General features: G+C 43.4%; 1 protein-coding gene across 1 annotated transcript in view; it reads left to right on the top strand.

The window, feature by feature from the left end:
• The window catches only part of CNTNAP2 (contactin associated protein 2), a 1362616-nt gene that overhangs the window by 942863 nt on the left and 400445 nt on the right, over window positions 1-19308 (top strand). The window contains exon 13 of the mRNA XM_082693594.1: window positions 3767-3923. Coding sequence (XP_082549720.1) covers window positions 3767-3923 — 157 coding nt within the window. The remainder of the gene's footprint in view (window positions 1-3766; window positions 3924-19308) is intronic.

The raw sequence follows: 19308 nt of genomic DNA, 5'->3' as shown, positions 1-19308 counted from the left end.
ACACACATACCCCAAAGACACATATATCCCTAGAACAGGATAGAGAGCCCAGAAATAAACCCACCCTTATATGGTCAGTGAATCAACACAAAGAAGGCAAAAATATACAATGGGGGAAAATACAGTCTCTTTGTTGGGAAAACTGGACAGCTACATGCAAAGAATGAAACTGGATTACCTTCTTACATCATACATAAAAATAAATTCAAAATGAATTAGAGACCTAAATATAAGACATGAACCCTTAAAACTACTAATAGAAAACATAGCCAGTCATCTCTTAGACATCAGCCTTAGTGACATATTTGTGGATATGTCTCTTCAGGCAAGGGAAATAAAAGCAAAAATAAACTATACCAAGATAAAAAAAAACTTTTGCACAGCAAAGGAAGCCATCAAGAAAATGAAAAGACAATCTACTGACTAGGAGAAGATATTTTCAAATGATATATCCAATAAGGGGTTAATATGCAAAATATATAAAGAATTTATACAACTGGACATCCAAAAATCCCCAGATAATCTGATTAAAAATGGGCAGAGGATGTGAATAAGACATTTTTCTGAAGAAGATATCCAGATGGCCAACAAGCACATGAGAAGAAACTCAGCATCATTCATCATCATGGAAATACGATTCAAAACCACAGGGAGATACTACCTCATGCTAGTCAAATGGCTATTATCTATAAGACAAAAGTAACAAGTGTTGGCAAAGATGTAGAGAAAAGGAAACCCTCATATACTATTAGTGGGAATGTAGTGTAACCACTGTGGAAAACAGTATGGAGTTTCCTTAAAAAATTAAACACAGAACTACCATACAATCCAGCAATTCCACTACGGAGTATTTACACAGAGAAAGCAAAAACACTAACTTGAAAAGATATATGCACCCCTGTGTTTATTGTAATATTATTTATAATAGCTAAGATAGGGAAGCAACCCTAGTGTCCATTGACTGATGAATGGATAAAGAAGATGGTGTGTGTGTGTGTGTGTGTGTGTGTGTATTAGGATATTACTTGGTCATAAAATGATGCAATCTTGTCATTTACATCAATATGGATAGACCTAAAGGGTCTTATGCTAAATGAAATAAGTCAAAGACAGACAAATACCATATGATTTCACTTATGCGTGGAATCTAAAAAACAAAACGAATGAACAAACAAAAAGCCAGAGTCATACAAACAAGGAACAGACTGATGGTTGGCCAGAAGGAAAGAGGGTGGGAGGTGGGTGAAACAGGTGAAGGGGGTTGAGAGTTACAAACTTCCAGTTATAAAATAAATAACTCACAAAGATGAAAAGTACAGCAGTGGGAATACAGTTAATAATATTGTAGTAACATTGTATGGTGACAGATGGGGACTGTCCTTACTATGATGAGCATTGAGTAATGTATAGAATTGTTGAATCACTATGTTGTACACCTGAAACTAATATAACATCATATGTCAACTATACTTCGGTAATAAAAATAAATTGTCTACCTTAAAAAAAAAATGATTGGTGTATCTACGACAGTTCTGCAGCAATCTTCATGCAATTCCAGTGTGGCTCTTGCCTCATTTTTATTTCTGAGCACTTGTACAGCAGACACTGGCAGAAGTGTCTACCTAGCATCCCCAAAGTGGTGGGTGAGTTCTCCTAATGAAATTCTAGCCATACACCTGAAGATTTTAATTGACTGGCCTTCTTAGCTTCCTGGCTGGCACCACCCCCAATAGATTCCATTGCCTCCCAGGCTCCGGCAAGAGAAGCTGTTCCTAGGACCTCCCCTCCGTCCCCTCCATACCCTCCCCGCCTACCGCTGCCTGGCTTCATCTTGCCATCATTCATCTGAAACTCCTTCCAACAAAGTCTCCTGTGACCTTGCAGCTGTCAAATTAAAAGAAAAAGTTAAGATTCGCATCTCCATGGATTTCCCTATGAAATAATCTGGTAATTCTGAACACTCTGTTTTCTGGAAGTACTTTGCTTATTTTCTGACTGCTCCCTCTACTGGGTCCGTGATGGCCATCTGCCTCTCTTTTTCTTCTTCAAGTGTTCCTGTAATCCAGCAGATTTCAGTGGCGTCTCTCCTGCAACCAGTATTGTCTCTTTAACACTCATGTTTCCTAAAATATGATTTTCAGCCCAAAGAATGTTCCTAAGATCCAGTCTTCTACAGCCAGTTGCCTAGTTTATGTATTGAATTCATCATCCTTTCTTCAACATTCCCCAAACTTCTTATCTTCCTACCTAAGAAGGAAGGTAGGAAGGAACACATCAGCCAAGCCAGAAGTAGGGAGATTACTTCCGACCCTTCCTCCCACCCTAATCCCCAAATCCTACACCAATTATATCTCACTAAGCTCTTTCTAATTTATCTTCCTCTCCATTTCCACTCTGTTTTATTATTTCTTTCTGTGTTAACATAGGAGCATCACATCTGGCCTCCCTGACTTCATCTCCCAGAAATCTTTCATCATACTGTATGGATCTTTAAAATATAAATTTGATAATTGCCTGCATTAAATCCTTAAATTGGTTCACATTACTTACAGGATGAAGTCCAGTCTCTTTGTGTTGGGAGGAAGTAAACACTTACAAGAATAAACCAATGTGAAGTAATTTCTTATTTGAACAAAGACATTTTGTGTATGAGGCGCTCATCTACTACTACTACTACTACTACCCCTGCTACCCTTTCAAACATACTTCTTCAGCCCTATTTTACTTCAGCCCTATTATTATATTTGAAATATTGATTGAATTTCAAACATACTTCTTCAGCCCTATTTTATTTTTCTGTATTCTACCTATACACTCCTACGTATGTTTTCCATTTAGAACTTTCTCTCTCTGATTTTTGCATTCTGCTGCCTCTGCCCACAAGCATTTACCTCTCTTACGTCCTTATTCTCTTGGGTAATGACCGTTCAGCCTTCAACACCTAGCTCCAATATCTTACGTCTTCTAGGAAACCTTCCTTCATGGCCTCCTTTCCCTCACTCGGGCTCCTGTGTGTCGTAAATCTTACTAGGTTCAATCTGTATCATTTTCTTCCATCAATTCTGCTGAGTTTCTTACCATGTTTAACACACAATGGAAACTCAAGTGATGTTTGATGATTGGATGAATGAGCCAATACATGAGTGAGTATTAGGCCAAATAATAAAGGCACATGTATTGTATAAGAGCGTTGTATGATGTCTTATGAGATACAGCGTCGAATTTCTGGCTGGAACAGATCTACAGTGTGATTGAGAGAATCCCTTCAGCTTTCTAAACCTCAGTTTCCTTACCTGTAAAATAAGGGGATCAGACTGAGATACAATGAAGGTCATTTGACTCGATAGTTTATGATCCCCTTGACTATTGCTTCCCAGAAAAGCACAATTAGTCATGAACTTAGCTGTAATTTACAGAGTCAGTGCCCCAACTACATGCCTTCATCATGGTCATCCCCATCTTGCCAGCCTCTCTTCCGAGTAGACACCTAAGTTACTGAAGCTTGAACGTCCCAGCTTCTTCCAGGGAAAGAGGTACCTATCCTGGTAGGGAAACATAGGCTTCCCATTCTCTGTTGTATTTTTTTTCCCTGTTGTATTTTTTTTTTATTAAATATTCCTTTGATTGAAATACATTTACTTGTGAGAGGGTAACGTGATGTTCAGTCTACCAGGGCTCAACACTGCCTCTGCGGATGGAGGTGTACAGTTGACATCAGCGTGGTCAAGCCTAGCCCACTTCATGGCGTCTTTCCCTTTTCTCATAGATGGCAGCCCTTACACCTGGTGGGTCGGCAAAGCCAATGAGAAGCATTACTACTGGGGCGGCTCCGGGCCTGGCATTCAGAAGTGCGCCTGCGGCATCGAGCGGAACTGCACAGACCCCAGATACTACTGTAACTGTGACGCGGATTACAAGCAGTGGTGAGTGCAAGCTCCCCTCCCCGTGTGCCTTTCGGTCAGACTAATTCTGTAGCAGAGAACATTGAAAATTGCTGAAATAATAAGAGGAAGGGTTAGGAGTGTTTGGGAGCTAACCCGGGTGACCACGGTCAGAAACACACACAAAAATATAAAAACAGAGAGAGGTCAGTGTTACGAGGGTGTGCATTCAGAAATAAGCGGACACATAATTGATGTGTTTCTGTTTTACTCAGTAGAAGAATAATGAACCATGTAGCAGAAGGTGATTTACACTGTTAAATGTGCTTTGTAGCAGTGGAGGGAATGACTGTGGGCAGGGAGCTCACGCGCGGGGCCGGGGACTGGCCACGGTGCACAGTCTCCTGTGAATGCTTCCCCTTCCGACCCTGTTTGCTTTGAGTAGCTGCACAAGAAAAAAGGAGGGGGGAGGGGAAGGGAAGGGAAAAAGTCGTTCCTTGCTCTGTCTTCAGCAACAGTGCTCACGGATCTCCTTTCCTTCCTGCCTTGAACTGTTTAAAACTCTGATACAGATCAGTTCAAGAAAGATCTATTTCGGGGTTCTTTCATCACTTTCCTGGCTTTTGTTCTGCTTCACAGTGGATGGCTGGGTCTGTGTCAGTAACAGACAAAGATAAAATCAGCTGTCATTCAGCATGAAAAAGAGAGGCCCCAGAAGTTTGGGTGGAAGACTATAAACCGAAGTAGGGCTCTCCCCAGAAGCACACAGGGTGCACCTGCTTCTCACGATGTCCGAACCAACGAGGGCCTTCTGTGTTCCTCTCCTGCCTCTGGACAGCAGCGGAGGGCACGAATCTGGCTCTGAATTTCCTCAAGAACACACACAGTCTACTTCAGTCTGCCTGTGTTTCACACTGTTTAGAAGGACAATTGACAAGTTCATTCTACCAGTTAACAGAAAACTAATTCTGAACGTAAAGTTATGTGATTTCCAGGTCGGTGTCTACCTGTTTTCCAAAAGCCATTTTTCTTTTAGTAAACGAAGTGAATTGCCAAGCCCATATATCCCAGTGTTCTGGAATCGTGCATAAATGTGCGTGCATGCAGAAATAGCTACCTTACTCTTTTTTTTTTTTTTAAAGATTTTATTTATTTATTTGACAGACGGAGATCACAAGTAAGCAGAGAGGCAGGCAGAGAGAGAGGAAAGGAAGCAGGCTTCCCGCTGAACAGAGGGCCCGACGCGGGGCTCGATCCGAGGACCCTGGGACCATGACCCTGGCCAAAGGCAGAGGCTTTAACCCACTGAGCCACCCAGGCGCCCCTCCATTAATCTTTAATTGTGGTTTACTGTAAAGAGAAAATCATGATATTCTGTTTTTAATTTTATTTGTTTGAAAGATGTCTCTACACACATATTCACAGACTCCACCAAGTCTGGAAGTCAGGAGGGCAGAAGCCAAAGGCACAGGGCTCTGAAGTTAACTTTTCATTCGTTCCTGCAGTCACTCATTAACTCAACAGATGCCGATTGAATTTTCTGTGCCAACAACTCTTCTAGGTACGGGGCAAACCGTGAATGGGAAGAACAAGATCTGCCTGGATTTATGATCTTGTTGTCATTTTTTACCGGCTGTGTGTCCTTAAGCAAGGTCTGTGGACTCTGATTCATTTGTTTCTTCATCGTTGACTCCTGCTCCCTTCAAGAAGCTGACTTTGAGTGCATTTTCTCCGAGTAGGAGACGTGGGAGCACCGTCCCAGATGGTTCATTGTCTAGCAATGCAGTGTTCATCCTACCACGGAGGACGGTTCAGTAGTCAGGGAAAGGAAAATCTAGTGCATGCATCCAAGCAAAATTCATTTTTGTCAGACATCGTGGTCAGTGCTAGGGACACGATGGTAAATGGAACATGCACTTTGTCTTTGAAAGAACTCAAAAGTTAGCTGGCGGACAAAGCCCACAGAAATAGCATATTAAAATCAGTCCTCTGACGAAGTCATTGCAGGATACAGCAAAAACAGTGGAAGAAAATTTAAATCTAGGGGCACCTGGGTGGCTCAGTTGGTTAAGCATCTGACTTGGGCTCAGGTCATGATGCCAGGGTCCTGGGATTGAGCCCTGCCATCGGGCCCCCTGCTCAGTAGGGAGTCTGCTTCTCCCTCTGCCTCTCCCCTCCCTGCTCACATGCTCGCTCGCTCACTCTCTCTCTGTCTCTCTCAAATAAATAAGTAAAAATCCTTTTTAAAAAGAAAAAAAGAAAATTTAAATCTAACTGCAGGATTAGAGGAAAAGGTTAGAAAGAGCCTCACAGGAAAAAGGATGCTTGGAAGAGAAGTAAGAATTTGTTAGGCTCACTCTTCCTTAGAAGATCGTCTTGGAGGAGAAGCACGAGACAGCTCGGGCAGTTTGGGGAGCCATCAGTGAAGTAGATTTGGAATGCAATACGGACAGGAGAGGAACCGCAGTCTTGCTCAGTTTGTGGGAGGTCCAGCATTGGAGCTTCCATTCTTTTCAAGGATGGTGGGAGTTTGAATTTATCAGCCACAAGCCCCACGGAGGTCAGCATGGGGCTGGGGCGGGGAGACCACAACAGTCCTTGAAAGGCATCAAAGGCTGAAGGCACAGCCACCAAGGAGAAGGAAAATGTAGATGTTTGGGAGGTGTGGTATCTGCAGGACTAGATAGTTAGGCCTGTATGAGAAGAAAGGGAGAAGTCTGGGTAGACGCCCCTTTGGGCACTTGGAAATGGAGCAGAAGCCAAGCCACGCGTCAGGCTAAGGAATAAAGCTCTGAGCAGTAGATGAGGAGTTCAGCTTTGAAAGGATTAAGTTGGAGGTGCCGGCATAAGATCCTGTCTAAATCCAGAGGGGCACCATTAATGGGATTACTGATAAGAGATAGAGATTTCAGAGAAATGTATTTGCATTTGAAATCACTTCCAAGAACATACCTGAATTCAGATCACAGATGAGAAGACTCCTTGCCGACAGACCTATTCCCTGGGGCTCACAGACACGCCAGTCTCTGGAGCCCTGATTGGCTCATACCTGTTCCTGGTCTTTCAGGGTCCCCAGGATGGCCGGTGTGTGGTCCCTTCTGTACCAGTAGCAGTGAAGACACCCTCACCGCTAGCCCTCACCTCTCCACTTCTGTAAAGTTTTCTAATGTCCCCTAACAGAGGCACTATATTTTGAGTAAACTGAAATATATAATGAATATGGTTATAATAAATAGCTATTAAGATGATCTTCTCTATTTAAGACAAGAAAGAGAGCTTCCGGTGAGGGCTTACTGGTCTTTGAACTCACCAGCCCCTGCCAGAGGGTCTGCTCTGTGAACCATGTTCTTAAAATGGCCCGGATTTGCCTCTTTTGAGGCAGCTTTTAACCACTCTGAAACTTAGATTTGTTGTCTGTATAATAAAAATAAATCTCGATCGGCAGACAAGCGTGAGAGCAAATGGGAATATAGATTATGAAAAGAGTCTGTAAATTGTGTAGTAATGGACACATAGTTCTTTGCAATTCTTCACTCTGCAATTTCCCTCCAAGTTTTAATGATTCCAAATGAATCTTTAGACATGAAAAAAGACTGTGGACAGTGAGTCCCTTCATGCCCTGGCCCAGCAACAGATCCCAAGTCCAAGTCTACGACACCACGTGGCAGGGGGTGGATGGGCTCTACTGGCAAGGCTCACATCAGACGTCATCAAAAGACAAGGTATAGGTCCTCCAGCCCCATCTGACCTCAGGCAGAGATGTTGGAGCCAGACTGCGGTACTGAACACAGCAGGGTCTAGTTCCAAGGAAACCCTTGCTCCCCTGACTTCCCAGAGAGCAAGAATGAGAGCAGTGTTATTGGTGGAGGTAATCTTAGTGCACCAACTGGCTGCGCAAAGGAAACAGCTGTTCACAGGCATTGTCTGAGGTCCTCTTTTCACCCAGAACAGGGAGCGGCCACAGCCCTTCTAGGAACCTGACTTCAGGTGCAACCTCCTTGACTAGAAGGGAGGGCGCTTCCCAGCCGGTTCACTGTCCAGGCAACCCGGAATGTGTGCTCCCAAGATCATGGGGGATCCAGATCTTTCTGTCCTGCCACAGATGAGCGCAAAGAGATTTGGGAGACGGGAAACCCCGTGCCTGAGTCCAAGTGAACTTCACACACGTGAGACCACACTTGCTGTGATACGTGGAAGGACAAATGAAGGTCCCACTTCCGAAGCGCAGGCTTTCAGGCTCCGTGTCCAGCTAAGGAAGTGACTCTCTCCACTAATCGTGACCTCACTCCCTGTGAGTCATTTGAGTAAAATGGAGGGAGGCTGACATGGGGCGAAGCCCTACCATGCCCTCTCCTGTGTGTGTGACCTACGTCAGCACAACTGGCTTCTGTTAAGTTCCCGTGTCGGCAAAACGTAGACAGATAACCCTTCCCAGTCCATGCAGAGATTTGGTAAAGCGCCGTCGTAAATGATTGTTTAAAATTACAGGCGGGCGTGTTACTTTTACTACGTGAATGTTGAATGGAACCCTAGCAACAATTGTTAACAATTTCTTAAATTACAGTTACTTAAAATGGGGTCCCAGGACAATGTAAATTATGTTTCACAAATTATATTAGAAATGAGAAGCAGAGAGAAGATCTAGACCCAGGTTTCCAAACTTCCAGTCCAGTGTTTTTCTGTAACATCATGATCAAGGAAGACTATTAACATTGTTTTTATCTTTTTAATGATTTATGAATTTAATGTTTATAGCTATCTCTAAGTTTTAAACCTAAGGCTTAAACAAATAGACCACATATTTTATGTTCTTCTTAAAGAAAAACAATCTAAGCATTTATTATCATTCACTAGAGTAAAATACACAAAAATGGGGCTGGGATAAAGGAGACCATAGCTCAGGACACAAGCAGGCCTCCCAGCAAAGCGACAATGGCCTGTGAGAACTATAACCATCTCAGTGATTGCCTGATTATCTATGCTGTGAGAAGTTTTGCACAGTTATTTCTGAGATTGAATGTAATTTAACATTTATGATTTACTATTCGCAGCAATAGTAAATATTCCCACCTACCGTGCCAGAATCCCAATTAAGTGAGCCTTGGCCTCAGCGAAGTGCCCACCACTGGATAATTCCTGGTCTCTTGCAGCCGAACCCAATGAGCTAAATCATCACATCTGAAATTAGCAGTTCCAAAAACGGAATTACCAGTGAAGGCGTGCCAGTCATTGCTTGAGTGCCCCTCTCTCGTTCTGCTTGTAGAATTTCTGGGTGATTGTGTCTTGGCCAAGATGAACACATACAGAGGGGGTGATGAGCCCGGTGAAAAGCCAAGAGCAAGTCCGCGTGTTAAAGTTAGTGGGCCGTTCCCACCTCCATCGGAGAAAGGCCAGGCACATGCCTGCTTGCGTGTCCCATTCCACTCACCCCGAATGGAACTGGCTTCTCTGTAGGTCTGTCCTTCCTGGGCCAGAAATAACCCACGACCAGCTCTTTATAGGCAGCAGAGAACCTCTTTACTGTTTTAAAATCAGAAACAACTGATTCAGTTAGCTTACTACCAAACAACTGTTAAGTACTTAGAATATTTTGAAAAGTAATCATTACACACTTTTTCATGGTTTCTAAACAGTTTCATCTAATCTTTTTAAATATTTTTCCCTGAAACGTGTTTATTTTTACTCAAAGTAGAATATTTATATATGCACTCTCATTTGCCATGTTGTTCGCATCATAATAGTGAATATTTAGGGATATTAATTATGTGTCAGACTTTGTTTCAAGAGCTTGAATGTATCATGTCATTTAAACATGACATTGGCCCTATAATTAAAGTACTATTTTATCTTCCCCAAAGAGGTTAAGTTACTTTCCCAAGGTCACACAGTTAGTAAGTGGCAGAGCTAAGATTCAAACCCTGGGCAGGCCAACTCCAAACTCATGCTTAAATAGTACACAACAAGGCATGTTAAGAAAAAAATTTTTTTAATATATATTCTGTATAGACTATGGCAAGAAAGACACCTTTTAATGGCAGTTTGGATAGTGCTATCAAAAGTTAAACACATATTCTTTGAGCATTTTACTATATGGCATTGCCTTTCTTGAACAAATATGGACAAATATAGGTACTGGATTTTCCATTCTTTGTAGTAATCAAAATAAAAGAAACCCAAACTGAAATTTCCAGCAATAGAATTTTAGATAATTATTACTGATGTTAGGTTGTTGAAGGAAAGAAGGGAGTAGACACTCAAATACTTGCATAGAAAAATGGCCAAAGTAAAAATGCAAAAAGAACGTTGACAAATAATCTGTATGATAGGAGTTTTTTTTTTTTAATATTTATTTATTTGACAGACAGAGATCACAAGTAGGCAGAGAGGCAGGCAGAGAGAGGAGGAAGCAGGCTCTCCGCTGAGCAGAGAGCCCGATGCGGGGCTCAATCACAGGACCCTGAGACCATGACCTGAGCCGAAGGCAGCGGCTTAACCCACTGAGCCACCCAGGCTCAGGTGCCCCTGAATCTGTTTTTTAAAAAATTGCATATACAGCTATAACCCTTATACATGTATAGACAAGTTCTGGAAACCACACAAAATGAACCGTTAATAGTTAACACAGTGGACGAGGATATGAGGGTCTTACGGAAGTCTCCTCTTTATCCCCTTCTGCATCTTAGTTAGCCTTTGAATGTCTTGGCATGATCATAGCTAACCCATTAAATTAAAATTAAAATGTTTATAAGTAGCTTAAACATCTAAAATGATGGGTATCTGGGTGGCTCAGTTGGCTAAGCATTCAATTCTTGATTTTGGCTCAGGTCATGAACTCAGGGTTGTGAGATCCAGCCCTATGTCAGGTTTTACACTTGGTGGCAAGTCAACTTGATATTCTCTCCCTCTCCCTCCCTACCCTCTTCTCTCTCAAGTAAATAAATAGATCTTTTAAAAAAACCTAAAATGAAAAAGTAAGGGCCCCCACAGACATCCTGTTACATAACAATACATACTATTTTCCTAAGAAAGCAGATAGAAGAATAAGTTTCAACAACAGAACAAAAGCATCTCCATTCTTGATTCTGCTAGCCCCAATATTGGAATGAGTTTCTTAAAAAAAATGGGAGGAGGTCTCTCTCCCATTTAGCACTGTGACACAGAATATCTAGGCCATTACCCTTTGAACCACATGTAGAATACTGGGTTTTTTATTTTTATTGACATATAATGTATTATTTGCCCCAGGGGTACAGCTCTTTGAATCATCAGGCTGACACATTTCATAGCACTCACCATAGCACATACCCTCCCCATGTCCATAACCCAGCTGTTCTGTTCCTATTCCCCCACCCCACAGCAACCCTCAGTTTGTTTTGTGAGATTAAGAGTCTCTTATGGTTTGTCTCCCTCCCAATCCCCTCTTGTTTCATTTTTCCTTCCCTACCCTCTAAACCCCCGTGTTGTCTCTGAAATTCCTCATATCAGGGAGACCATATGATAATTGTCTTTGTCTGATTGACTTATTTCACTCAGTATAATACCCTCTAGTTCCATCCATGTCATTACAAATGGCAAGGTTTGGGGTTTTTAATGGCTGCATAGTATTCCATTATACTTCTTTATCCATGCATCTGTTGATGGGCATCTAGGTTCTTTCCATAGTTTGGCTATTGTGGACATTGCTGCTATAAACATCTGGGTGAATTGTGCCCCTTCGGATTACTACATTTGTATCTTTAGGGTAAATACCCAGTAGTGCAATTGCTGGGTCGTAGGGTAACTCTATTTTCAACTTTTTGAGGAACCTCCGCACTGTTTTCCAGAGTAGCTATACTAGCTTGCATTCCCACCAACAGTGTAGGAGGGTTCCCCTTTCTCCACATCCTTGCCAATATCTGTTGTTTCCTGACTTGTTAATTTTAGCCATTCTGACTGGTGGGAGATGGTATCTCATCGTGGTTTTGATTTTTATTTCCCTGCTGCCAAATGATGTTGAGATGTTTTATCACCTTGATCTGAATTCTGTAAAACTCATGCTGGTATTTTTAAACCTTCTGGGGTCCTGCTTGGGACAACAGTCCCTTCATATCTCAAGACTGTGATTTGATTCTTGGCTCATAGAGGGTGTGATACTATGAGTAGTATGGGTATCCGTCACGAGGGACGCTCTTCTGATTGCTAACCTGACCAAACAATAGCCAATATTCAAATAAATGTGTGAGCGTGAGTGTGTAAAATAAAAAGTATTAAAATGGATAGTTATCAATACATTTCCTTTTTAGATACATAAATGGAGCTGACCTTTAATCTAATGAAGGCCATCCTCATTAAGTTAAGCTTTGTTTAAAAAAGCAAAGAGGAGGGACATCTCAGTTGGTTAAGTGGTTTGCCTTCGGCTCAGATCATGATCTCAGGGTCTTGGGATCGAGTCCCAGTTCGGGCTCAGTGGAGAGCCCGCTTCTCCCTCTCCCTCTGCCACTCCCCTGCTTATGCTCTGTCTATCCCTCTCTGACAAATACATAAAATCCTTAAAAAAATAAAGAAAGAAAGAAGAGGAAGAGAAAGGAAAGTGTTTATTTTAAACCAGCTTAGCCTCAGATTTCAGTGTGTCTCGGTGTTAGCATGGGGCCTGAGACAATTTCAGGCAGGTCCCACGGCCCCCTGTACTTGAGTCCTTCTGCTTCCGCTGTGAAGTCTGCCGGTCAATTTGCCTGCACCGTGAAGTTGCATCTAAAGAGGCTATTCCTGGAAAGCCTAGCTCCAAAGCTCGTTTAGAAGTGTAACTACTTTTCAGTATGTGGGTCAGAGCTCAGAGCCGAAGGCAGGGGCTCCTGCTCTTTCATTAGGAATTCGCCCTGGGATCGGAAATGGGAAGCAGCAGCGAGGCCCTCCGAGGCGCGTGCTGGACAGCTCCAGATGCGAAGCGTCCCTGCGGGCTTGAAAGACCTCTTGGCTAACGGGGGTAGGGAAATGTCGCTCCTCGTTTCCAGAGGAGGCATAAAAATGATATATCATATTCTGTCTCGGGGATATTTTGGTGCCAACTTGCTTGGCACAGCCTAGAATCTCCTGTCACCTCTCGGATTGTATCATGACAGAAAGGTAATTGGGCACCGGAGAAGATGTCAGCGGACTGTCAATACGGTTTGACCACTGCCCCTAAATAATATTGATGACACGAAAGCAAGAGGGATTAATCAGGTGGGAGCCTGTCAGATGTTCAGAGCGTGCGGCAGGTTCCCGAGATAAATACCCGCTCCGACAGAATGCTAAATGGACTCCAACGAAAGAGATGATTTAGCCGTCTCGAGGAAAACAGAACCAAGATGCCAGAGAGCTTTTGGAGAAAACACAGCTCACTTTCCAGCCCCCTCTCCCCAGCAGGCTTTAGAAGGAGAGGGGTCCGTGATAGTTTCTGGCGGAAAAAAATTGCATCCTCCCTAAGAATCGATCATGAAAAAGGATCAAATTGCAAGTCCTGTCATGTGGTTTACAGCAAAGAGCTGAGCCATCGGGTTTGAAACCCCAGGGGGCAGTTACCTGCCCCCTGGGGATGCCCTGCGGACGCAGCCCATCTGTCTGTTGGTGTGCTCTGTGGCCCTCCGAGAGATCAGGCCCATTCCACATGAAGCTCTCCGTCACGCTGTCCTTACTGGGCCAGCCGCCTCTCCGGGGCCTTTCACAGAGGCTGGGCCCTCTGTCGCTACAGCTTCTTTCTTACCGCAGCTCACATCTAAACCTGAGCTCTGAATAGGACTGTGGCAACCTTCCGAAAGAATTTTGGAATTTGATGCTCCTCCATCCTACACGTTGATCACTGATTACCACTGTCTGGCTTCATAGAATTTAGAATCTCCTAGGAAACATTCAGAATGACGGATCATCAGGCCGTGCCTCAGGGTAATTAAATCAGAATCTCCAGGGATCGCGTCTGACCATCCTGGATTCTGCAGACTCCCGAGATTTCAGGTGGGTAGACAGGGTTGAGAGTCACTGATTGCTGGCTAAGTTGAGCTGCACTTAATAAAAAATAAATAAATAAACCTTAAGCAAGACGTAACCTTAATTCTCTTTTTGGGGGTGAAAGAAGCCCATGATCCTTCCAACAATCAGCACTCACATTCTTAGAAGTTTGATAACATCCTCAGGGTCCAATAGGGCTTCTAGAGCTCCAGCCATCATATTCACGTTCCAGATGGAAGGTAAGAAGGGGATAAAGAAAGGGTGATTTCTCCCTCTGAAAATGAGTTTATACACGATTTCCATGTACAAATCGTTAGCTGGAACTTAGTTACATGACCACACCTGCAAAGCTGTCTGGGTTAGGTAGCTTTTAGCTGGGTGTGAATGTGACTCACTAAAAACGAGGGTTCTCTCACCAAAAATGAAGGAGAATGAGCCTGCTGGTATCCTGTTCAGACACCTTCATGAGTACCCTTCACGATTAAATCCGAACTCATTCAAGTCACTATTTCAAGCCTTCCAGAGTTTCTCCCCATCTTACCTGTCAGCTCAGCCTCGCTGTCCGCCATGGCCATTCTAAGAACTTGTATCCTTTCTCACTGCTGGCCCTTCGACATGCGGCTAAAATATCCTGTCTCATATCTGCCAACCAAATGTCACTCCCACTACAGATGAGCCCCCATGTTTGTTTCTTACAAAAACTCCCCCGCTTGCCCCCACCCCCAATCTTGCCAAAATCCCACTTAGAGGCTTATTTCCCCGGCTCCCAAAGCCAATTTATTATGAAGCTAGTTTGGGTCTCACCTGTAACGACTTTGCCTCCTCTCTCATACTGTAAACTTCATGAGGCCAAACACCACACCTCGTTCGTGTTTGTAAATCCTTTATGCCTATCACCTGCCGCTACTCGGCAACAATTTGCAATTTGGATTAAGTGTGTAGCATTTCAGAGATTTGGATTTTTGTAGTGTTTTTGTCATGAACCATAAACACAAAGAGACACCTATGCTTTAGTCTTTGAAGATGTTTTTGTACAATGTACAGCAAAAATTGGAAAGTTTTTTTTAAAGATTTTATTTATTTATTTGACTCAGAGAGAGAGATCACAAGTAGGTAGAGAGGCAGGCAGAGAGAGGAGGAAGCAGGCTCCCCGCTAAGCAGAGAGCCCGATGCGGGGCTCGATCCCAGGACCCTGAGATTATGACCTGAGCCGAAGGCAGAGGCTTTAACCCACTGAGCCACCCAGGCGCCCCTGGGAAGTTATTTTTGTACAGAATTGTACTGTAATTAAGCCAAGACTGTTCTTAAAATGTGAATACTATGTGATCTATACTCACAAATTACACATATCTACATATATATTAAATATACATACTACATTATTATATGTGATATGTAATAATGTTATTAATTTGTGGAGGGGAGCATGCTCAATATGTTTAGCTAATTAAATGCCTGATATTCACATGAAATAAGTTACTCTATATGCAAGAAAATAAATGCTGAGTTGGAAATACAGGAGGTTTGGAAGATGGAGGAGATGAGCCAGGGTAATAATACTGAGAATAACACTGAGAAGAGTGTTCCTGTACATGGGCAGATAATGGTACCCAAAGATGTTCAGGTCCTAATTTCCAGAACCTGAGAATATGTTACCTTACACAGCAGAAGGGGCTTTGCAGATGTGATTAAGAGTAAAAATCCCTAAAATGGCAGATTATTCTGGATTATCAGGCTGGGCTCAGTCTTATCACAGGAGTCTTTAGAAATGGAGAATGTTTCCCAGCAATGGTCAGAAGGAAATCCGGTGATGGATGAAGGATCGGAGAAAGCCCAGCTTGTTATCTTTGCCAGGGGAAGGAGGGGGTCCGTGAGCCAAGAACAGGGGCATCCCCTGGATGATGGAGGAGGCAAGGAGATGGATTTTCCCATGGAAGCTCCAGAAAGAAACTGAGCCTTGACAACATCTTGATTTTAGTCCCGTTGGACTCATGCTGGAATGTTAGTCTATAGAACTGTAAGGTAACAGCCCTGTGCTGTCTTAAGCCACTCAGTTTGTGGTAATTTGCTATGGCAGCGAGAGAAAGCTTATAGATCTGTTTTTTGCTATGGTTGGTGTCATTGAAAACACTCTGCAAAACATTGCTTCTCTCTCATAGCGCTGTAGAGTCAGGGTTGACTGGCAGAAGAATAGCCTCGCAGCTAGCTTAAAAAGAATGTCCTTACAGGTGATCTTCTGGCCAGTGCCACACTTCAGTGCCCATCCATCACTTGCTGATGCAAGAGCATCAAGCCCATGGAGGGAACACACACGCTCTTCCTCGGATGTATGGCTCTCTTGACCAGGGAGGATTGGTTGCCGGTTCTTATCTGAGATTGGGTCTCCTTCAGGTGGACGACTGTCTCGCTGATGATAGGAGTTTTTCCAGCTCAGAAATGTTCCTGTCTCCAAGCACTCATTCAGCCGTGTCCGAGGCCCTGCTATGTACCAGGGCTGTGTGGGACCCTCCGGCTGGTCCTGAGAAGCACAGGGCAGGTGGGCAGCTTTAATGCTATGCCTCCTGCTGAAAAATTTAGGATGTTTTCTTGATTCCTTCAACATTTTAATTTCACAACCTGACCCTGCTTTTTCTCCTCTTCCTTCTCCTCCACATCCTCCTTCTCCTCCTTCTTTTTATTTTAATTGACAGGCAGAGAAATGAGTGGATAATGAGGGTTTTATCCTTTTCTTATTTTCATAATAACTAATGAATTAAAGAGGGACATTAGGGGCATTATGGGATTTCCGATTGTAATACCTCGTTTTATGGCAGATGCCGTTAGCCTGCACTGTGGCCTGTCTGCATCTGGCCTTGATCTGTTATTTATAGCCTGTTACACTCTGCACTGTCCAGATAGCCCCAGCTCTGTTAGCAGTGAGCTTTTACAGCTAGGACAAGACCTGGAAAATAATGAGCAGTATTATTTCCTGTTATTATTATTTGGGGATATTTGGTCAGCTTCACTGCATGAAAACTATTCTATTTTCTAAGGGCCTTGATGCAGTAGTCAATTATAAGATAGATTTTTCTGGAGTTGTTTGTCCATTCATTTCACCAATTGCACAGTGAGTTTCCATTGTGCTGTCTACTCATGCGAGTGACAGTACGAGACAGTGTCAGCCCTGAACTGCACAAGTCCACGTACACGCGGATTTTTTTTTCAGTAAATACGGTACAGGTGTGTCAACGTCTTTTCTCTTCCTGGTGATTTTCTTAATAACATTTCCTTTTCTCTAGCTTACTTTATTGTAAGACATAAATAAGGATGTGTTCATGAACTATGTATGTTATTAGTGATGCTTCTAGTCAAGAGTAGGGTACGAGTAAAGGTTTGGGGAATCAAAAGTGATTTGTGGACTTTTGACTCTGGGTGGTTTGTGGGGAGAGGAAGTGGACGGGAGAGGTCAGCCCTCTAACCCCCACATTGTTGAAGGGCGGGGCAGGGGATTTATTTGATGAGAATACAAGCTAACACTAGGACACAGGATTGGGCTGGAGACTGAATATTTTCAAATCTAAGAGAACCTGTAAACCCCTTCTAGAGAAAGAAAACCCTCCCAAGAAAATGATTAAGAATGATCCTGTCAGGTTCCAATTAGCCACAAACAAATTATCCCCATTACAGACTATCTGTACTGTTTATTTCTACTATAGAAAGCGTTAAAATAATCACATCCAGTCCTTGTTGCATTTTGAATTGAATGCAAATTACAAATATTGAAAAGCAAGTGAAGTCCCGAGGAAAATAAATGAAGAAATGTGGTGACGGAGAAAAGAGCAGTGATGGGAAATAGCCCGTCTGGCTCATTGAGAGCAGCCATCTCATTTCTGACCATCCGTCCTGGCTTCCTGTTGCCTGTGCCCAGCCCTGCTTATAATTCAAAGTCAATGTTGGAAGAAATCCATCATTGACAGTATATGGCAGCCTTCCGCAGGGTCAGGCCAGGGTGTCTGGAGGGCCACTGCCTAAGCTTCCCTCTCCTTTTCAAGGGTGCAGACTGCCTCCAAGTCTTCTATAAACATACTGATGGCTCCTCAGGGACTTTTCAGGGATAGTGTAGGGTAGGAAATCTGGAAGGAACGTGATGACATGCACATGACATTTGGGATTTTTTTCTAGTGCTGGGTTATTTTCCACAGCAGGTCCTTCCTACCATTGGTTTGTCCCCATATATTTAGTCCAGGTTGTAAAGTCTAGAAACCACTCGAACTATCCACAGTATTCCCTGTGAGTGTGCAGCCATTCCAACTCTAGGAGCACTTCACACCGTGTTCATCAGGGTTAACTCCCTCAAGACCGTAGTCGGAAAGAAAAATAGGCCAGAGGGGCATGATAGATGACTGTTCGTAAAAAGAGGATGCCAAAATCAGCTGTTAGCATTTATCCCGAGCTCACTGTGAGGCCTCAGTGTGACAGGACCACCAAAGTACACAACAAAATAAAATACCCTTGTATCTCCTCAGTCAAGTGTCCAGATCACAGGAGTCTCCAGCATCAGCTGTGCCACCCCTGAAGTATTGTATCTGGTACTGGGAAACCAGAACAAGGACAGTGAAGTCAGGGAATTTGATGAGTATTCTGCATGAAGAAGAGCTGAGGAAAAGAGGAGGGAAGGAAGGAAAGCAGGCTACTCTTTAGTGCAGGCGCTCCTTAGGCTATGGGATGAATTGTGTCCCCTAAAAAAATAGGTTGAAGTACTAACCCCAGTCCATGGGAATGTCACCTTATTTGGCCATAAGGTCTTTGCAGATGTTGTCAAGTTGAGATGAGGTTGTTAGACTGATGAGTGGTGTCTTCGAGCAGAAGAAGAGAAGAGGCACAGAGACAGACACACACAAAGAAGAGAACACCGTGCAAACACATACACACAAGAGGAACACCCCCGCAAGGATGGAGGCAGAGACTGGAAACATGTATCTGTGAGCCAAGGAACGCTGAGGGTTCCAGCAACGCCAGAAGCTAAAAGAATGGCATGGACCAGATCCGCCCCTAGACCCTAGAGACACCTTGATCTTGGATTCTAGCCTCTAGAAGTGTTGGAAAATAGATTTCTGTTGTTTTAAGCCAGCCAGTGTGAGGTCCTTGGTGACTCCAGCCCCAGGAAACCAGTGCCTCCAGCCGTGCTGGCTGCTAAGCCAACGCACTTCCATGTGAACGGCTGCAGGCACGTACTGGGATCTTCTCAAGTGCTGACCACTGCTCAGAGCACTTTATCTGCAGATCTTCATGGACTCCTTACAACAGCCCTCGCAAGTAGGTACCGTTTTTAGGACAAACTTGTAAATAAGGAAACCAAGGCTTAGAGAGGTTGAGGAACTTGCCCTGGACCACATAGTTAATAAATAAGGAACAGGATGAATGGAGGCGATCAGCCCCAAGATTTTTACAAGTATGCTACATGTCTTCTGGAGAGAAAGGGGAG

Source organism: Mustela nivalis (assembly GCF_964662115.1).
Source record: "Mustela nivalis genome assembly, chromosome: 12".
NCBI lineage: Eukaryota > Metazoa > Chordata > Mammalia > Carnivora > Mustelidae > Mustela > Mustela nivalis.
The sequence above is the reverse complement of the archived record's forward strand: the minus strand, read 5'-3'. Positions and strand labels throughout refer to the sequence as shown.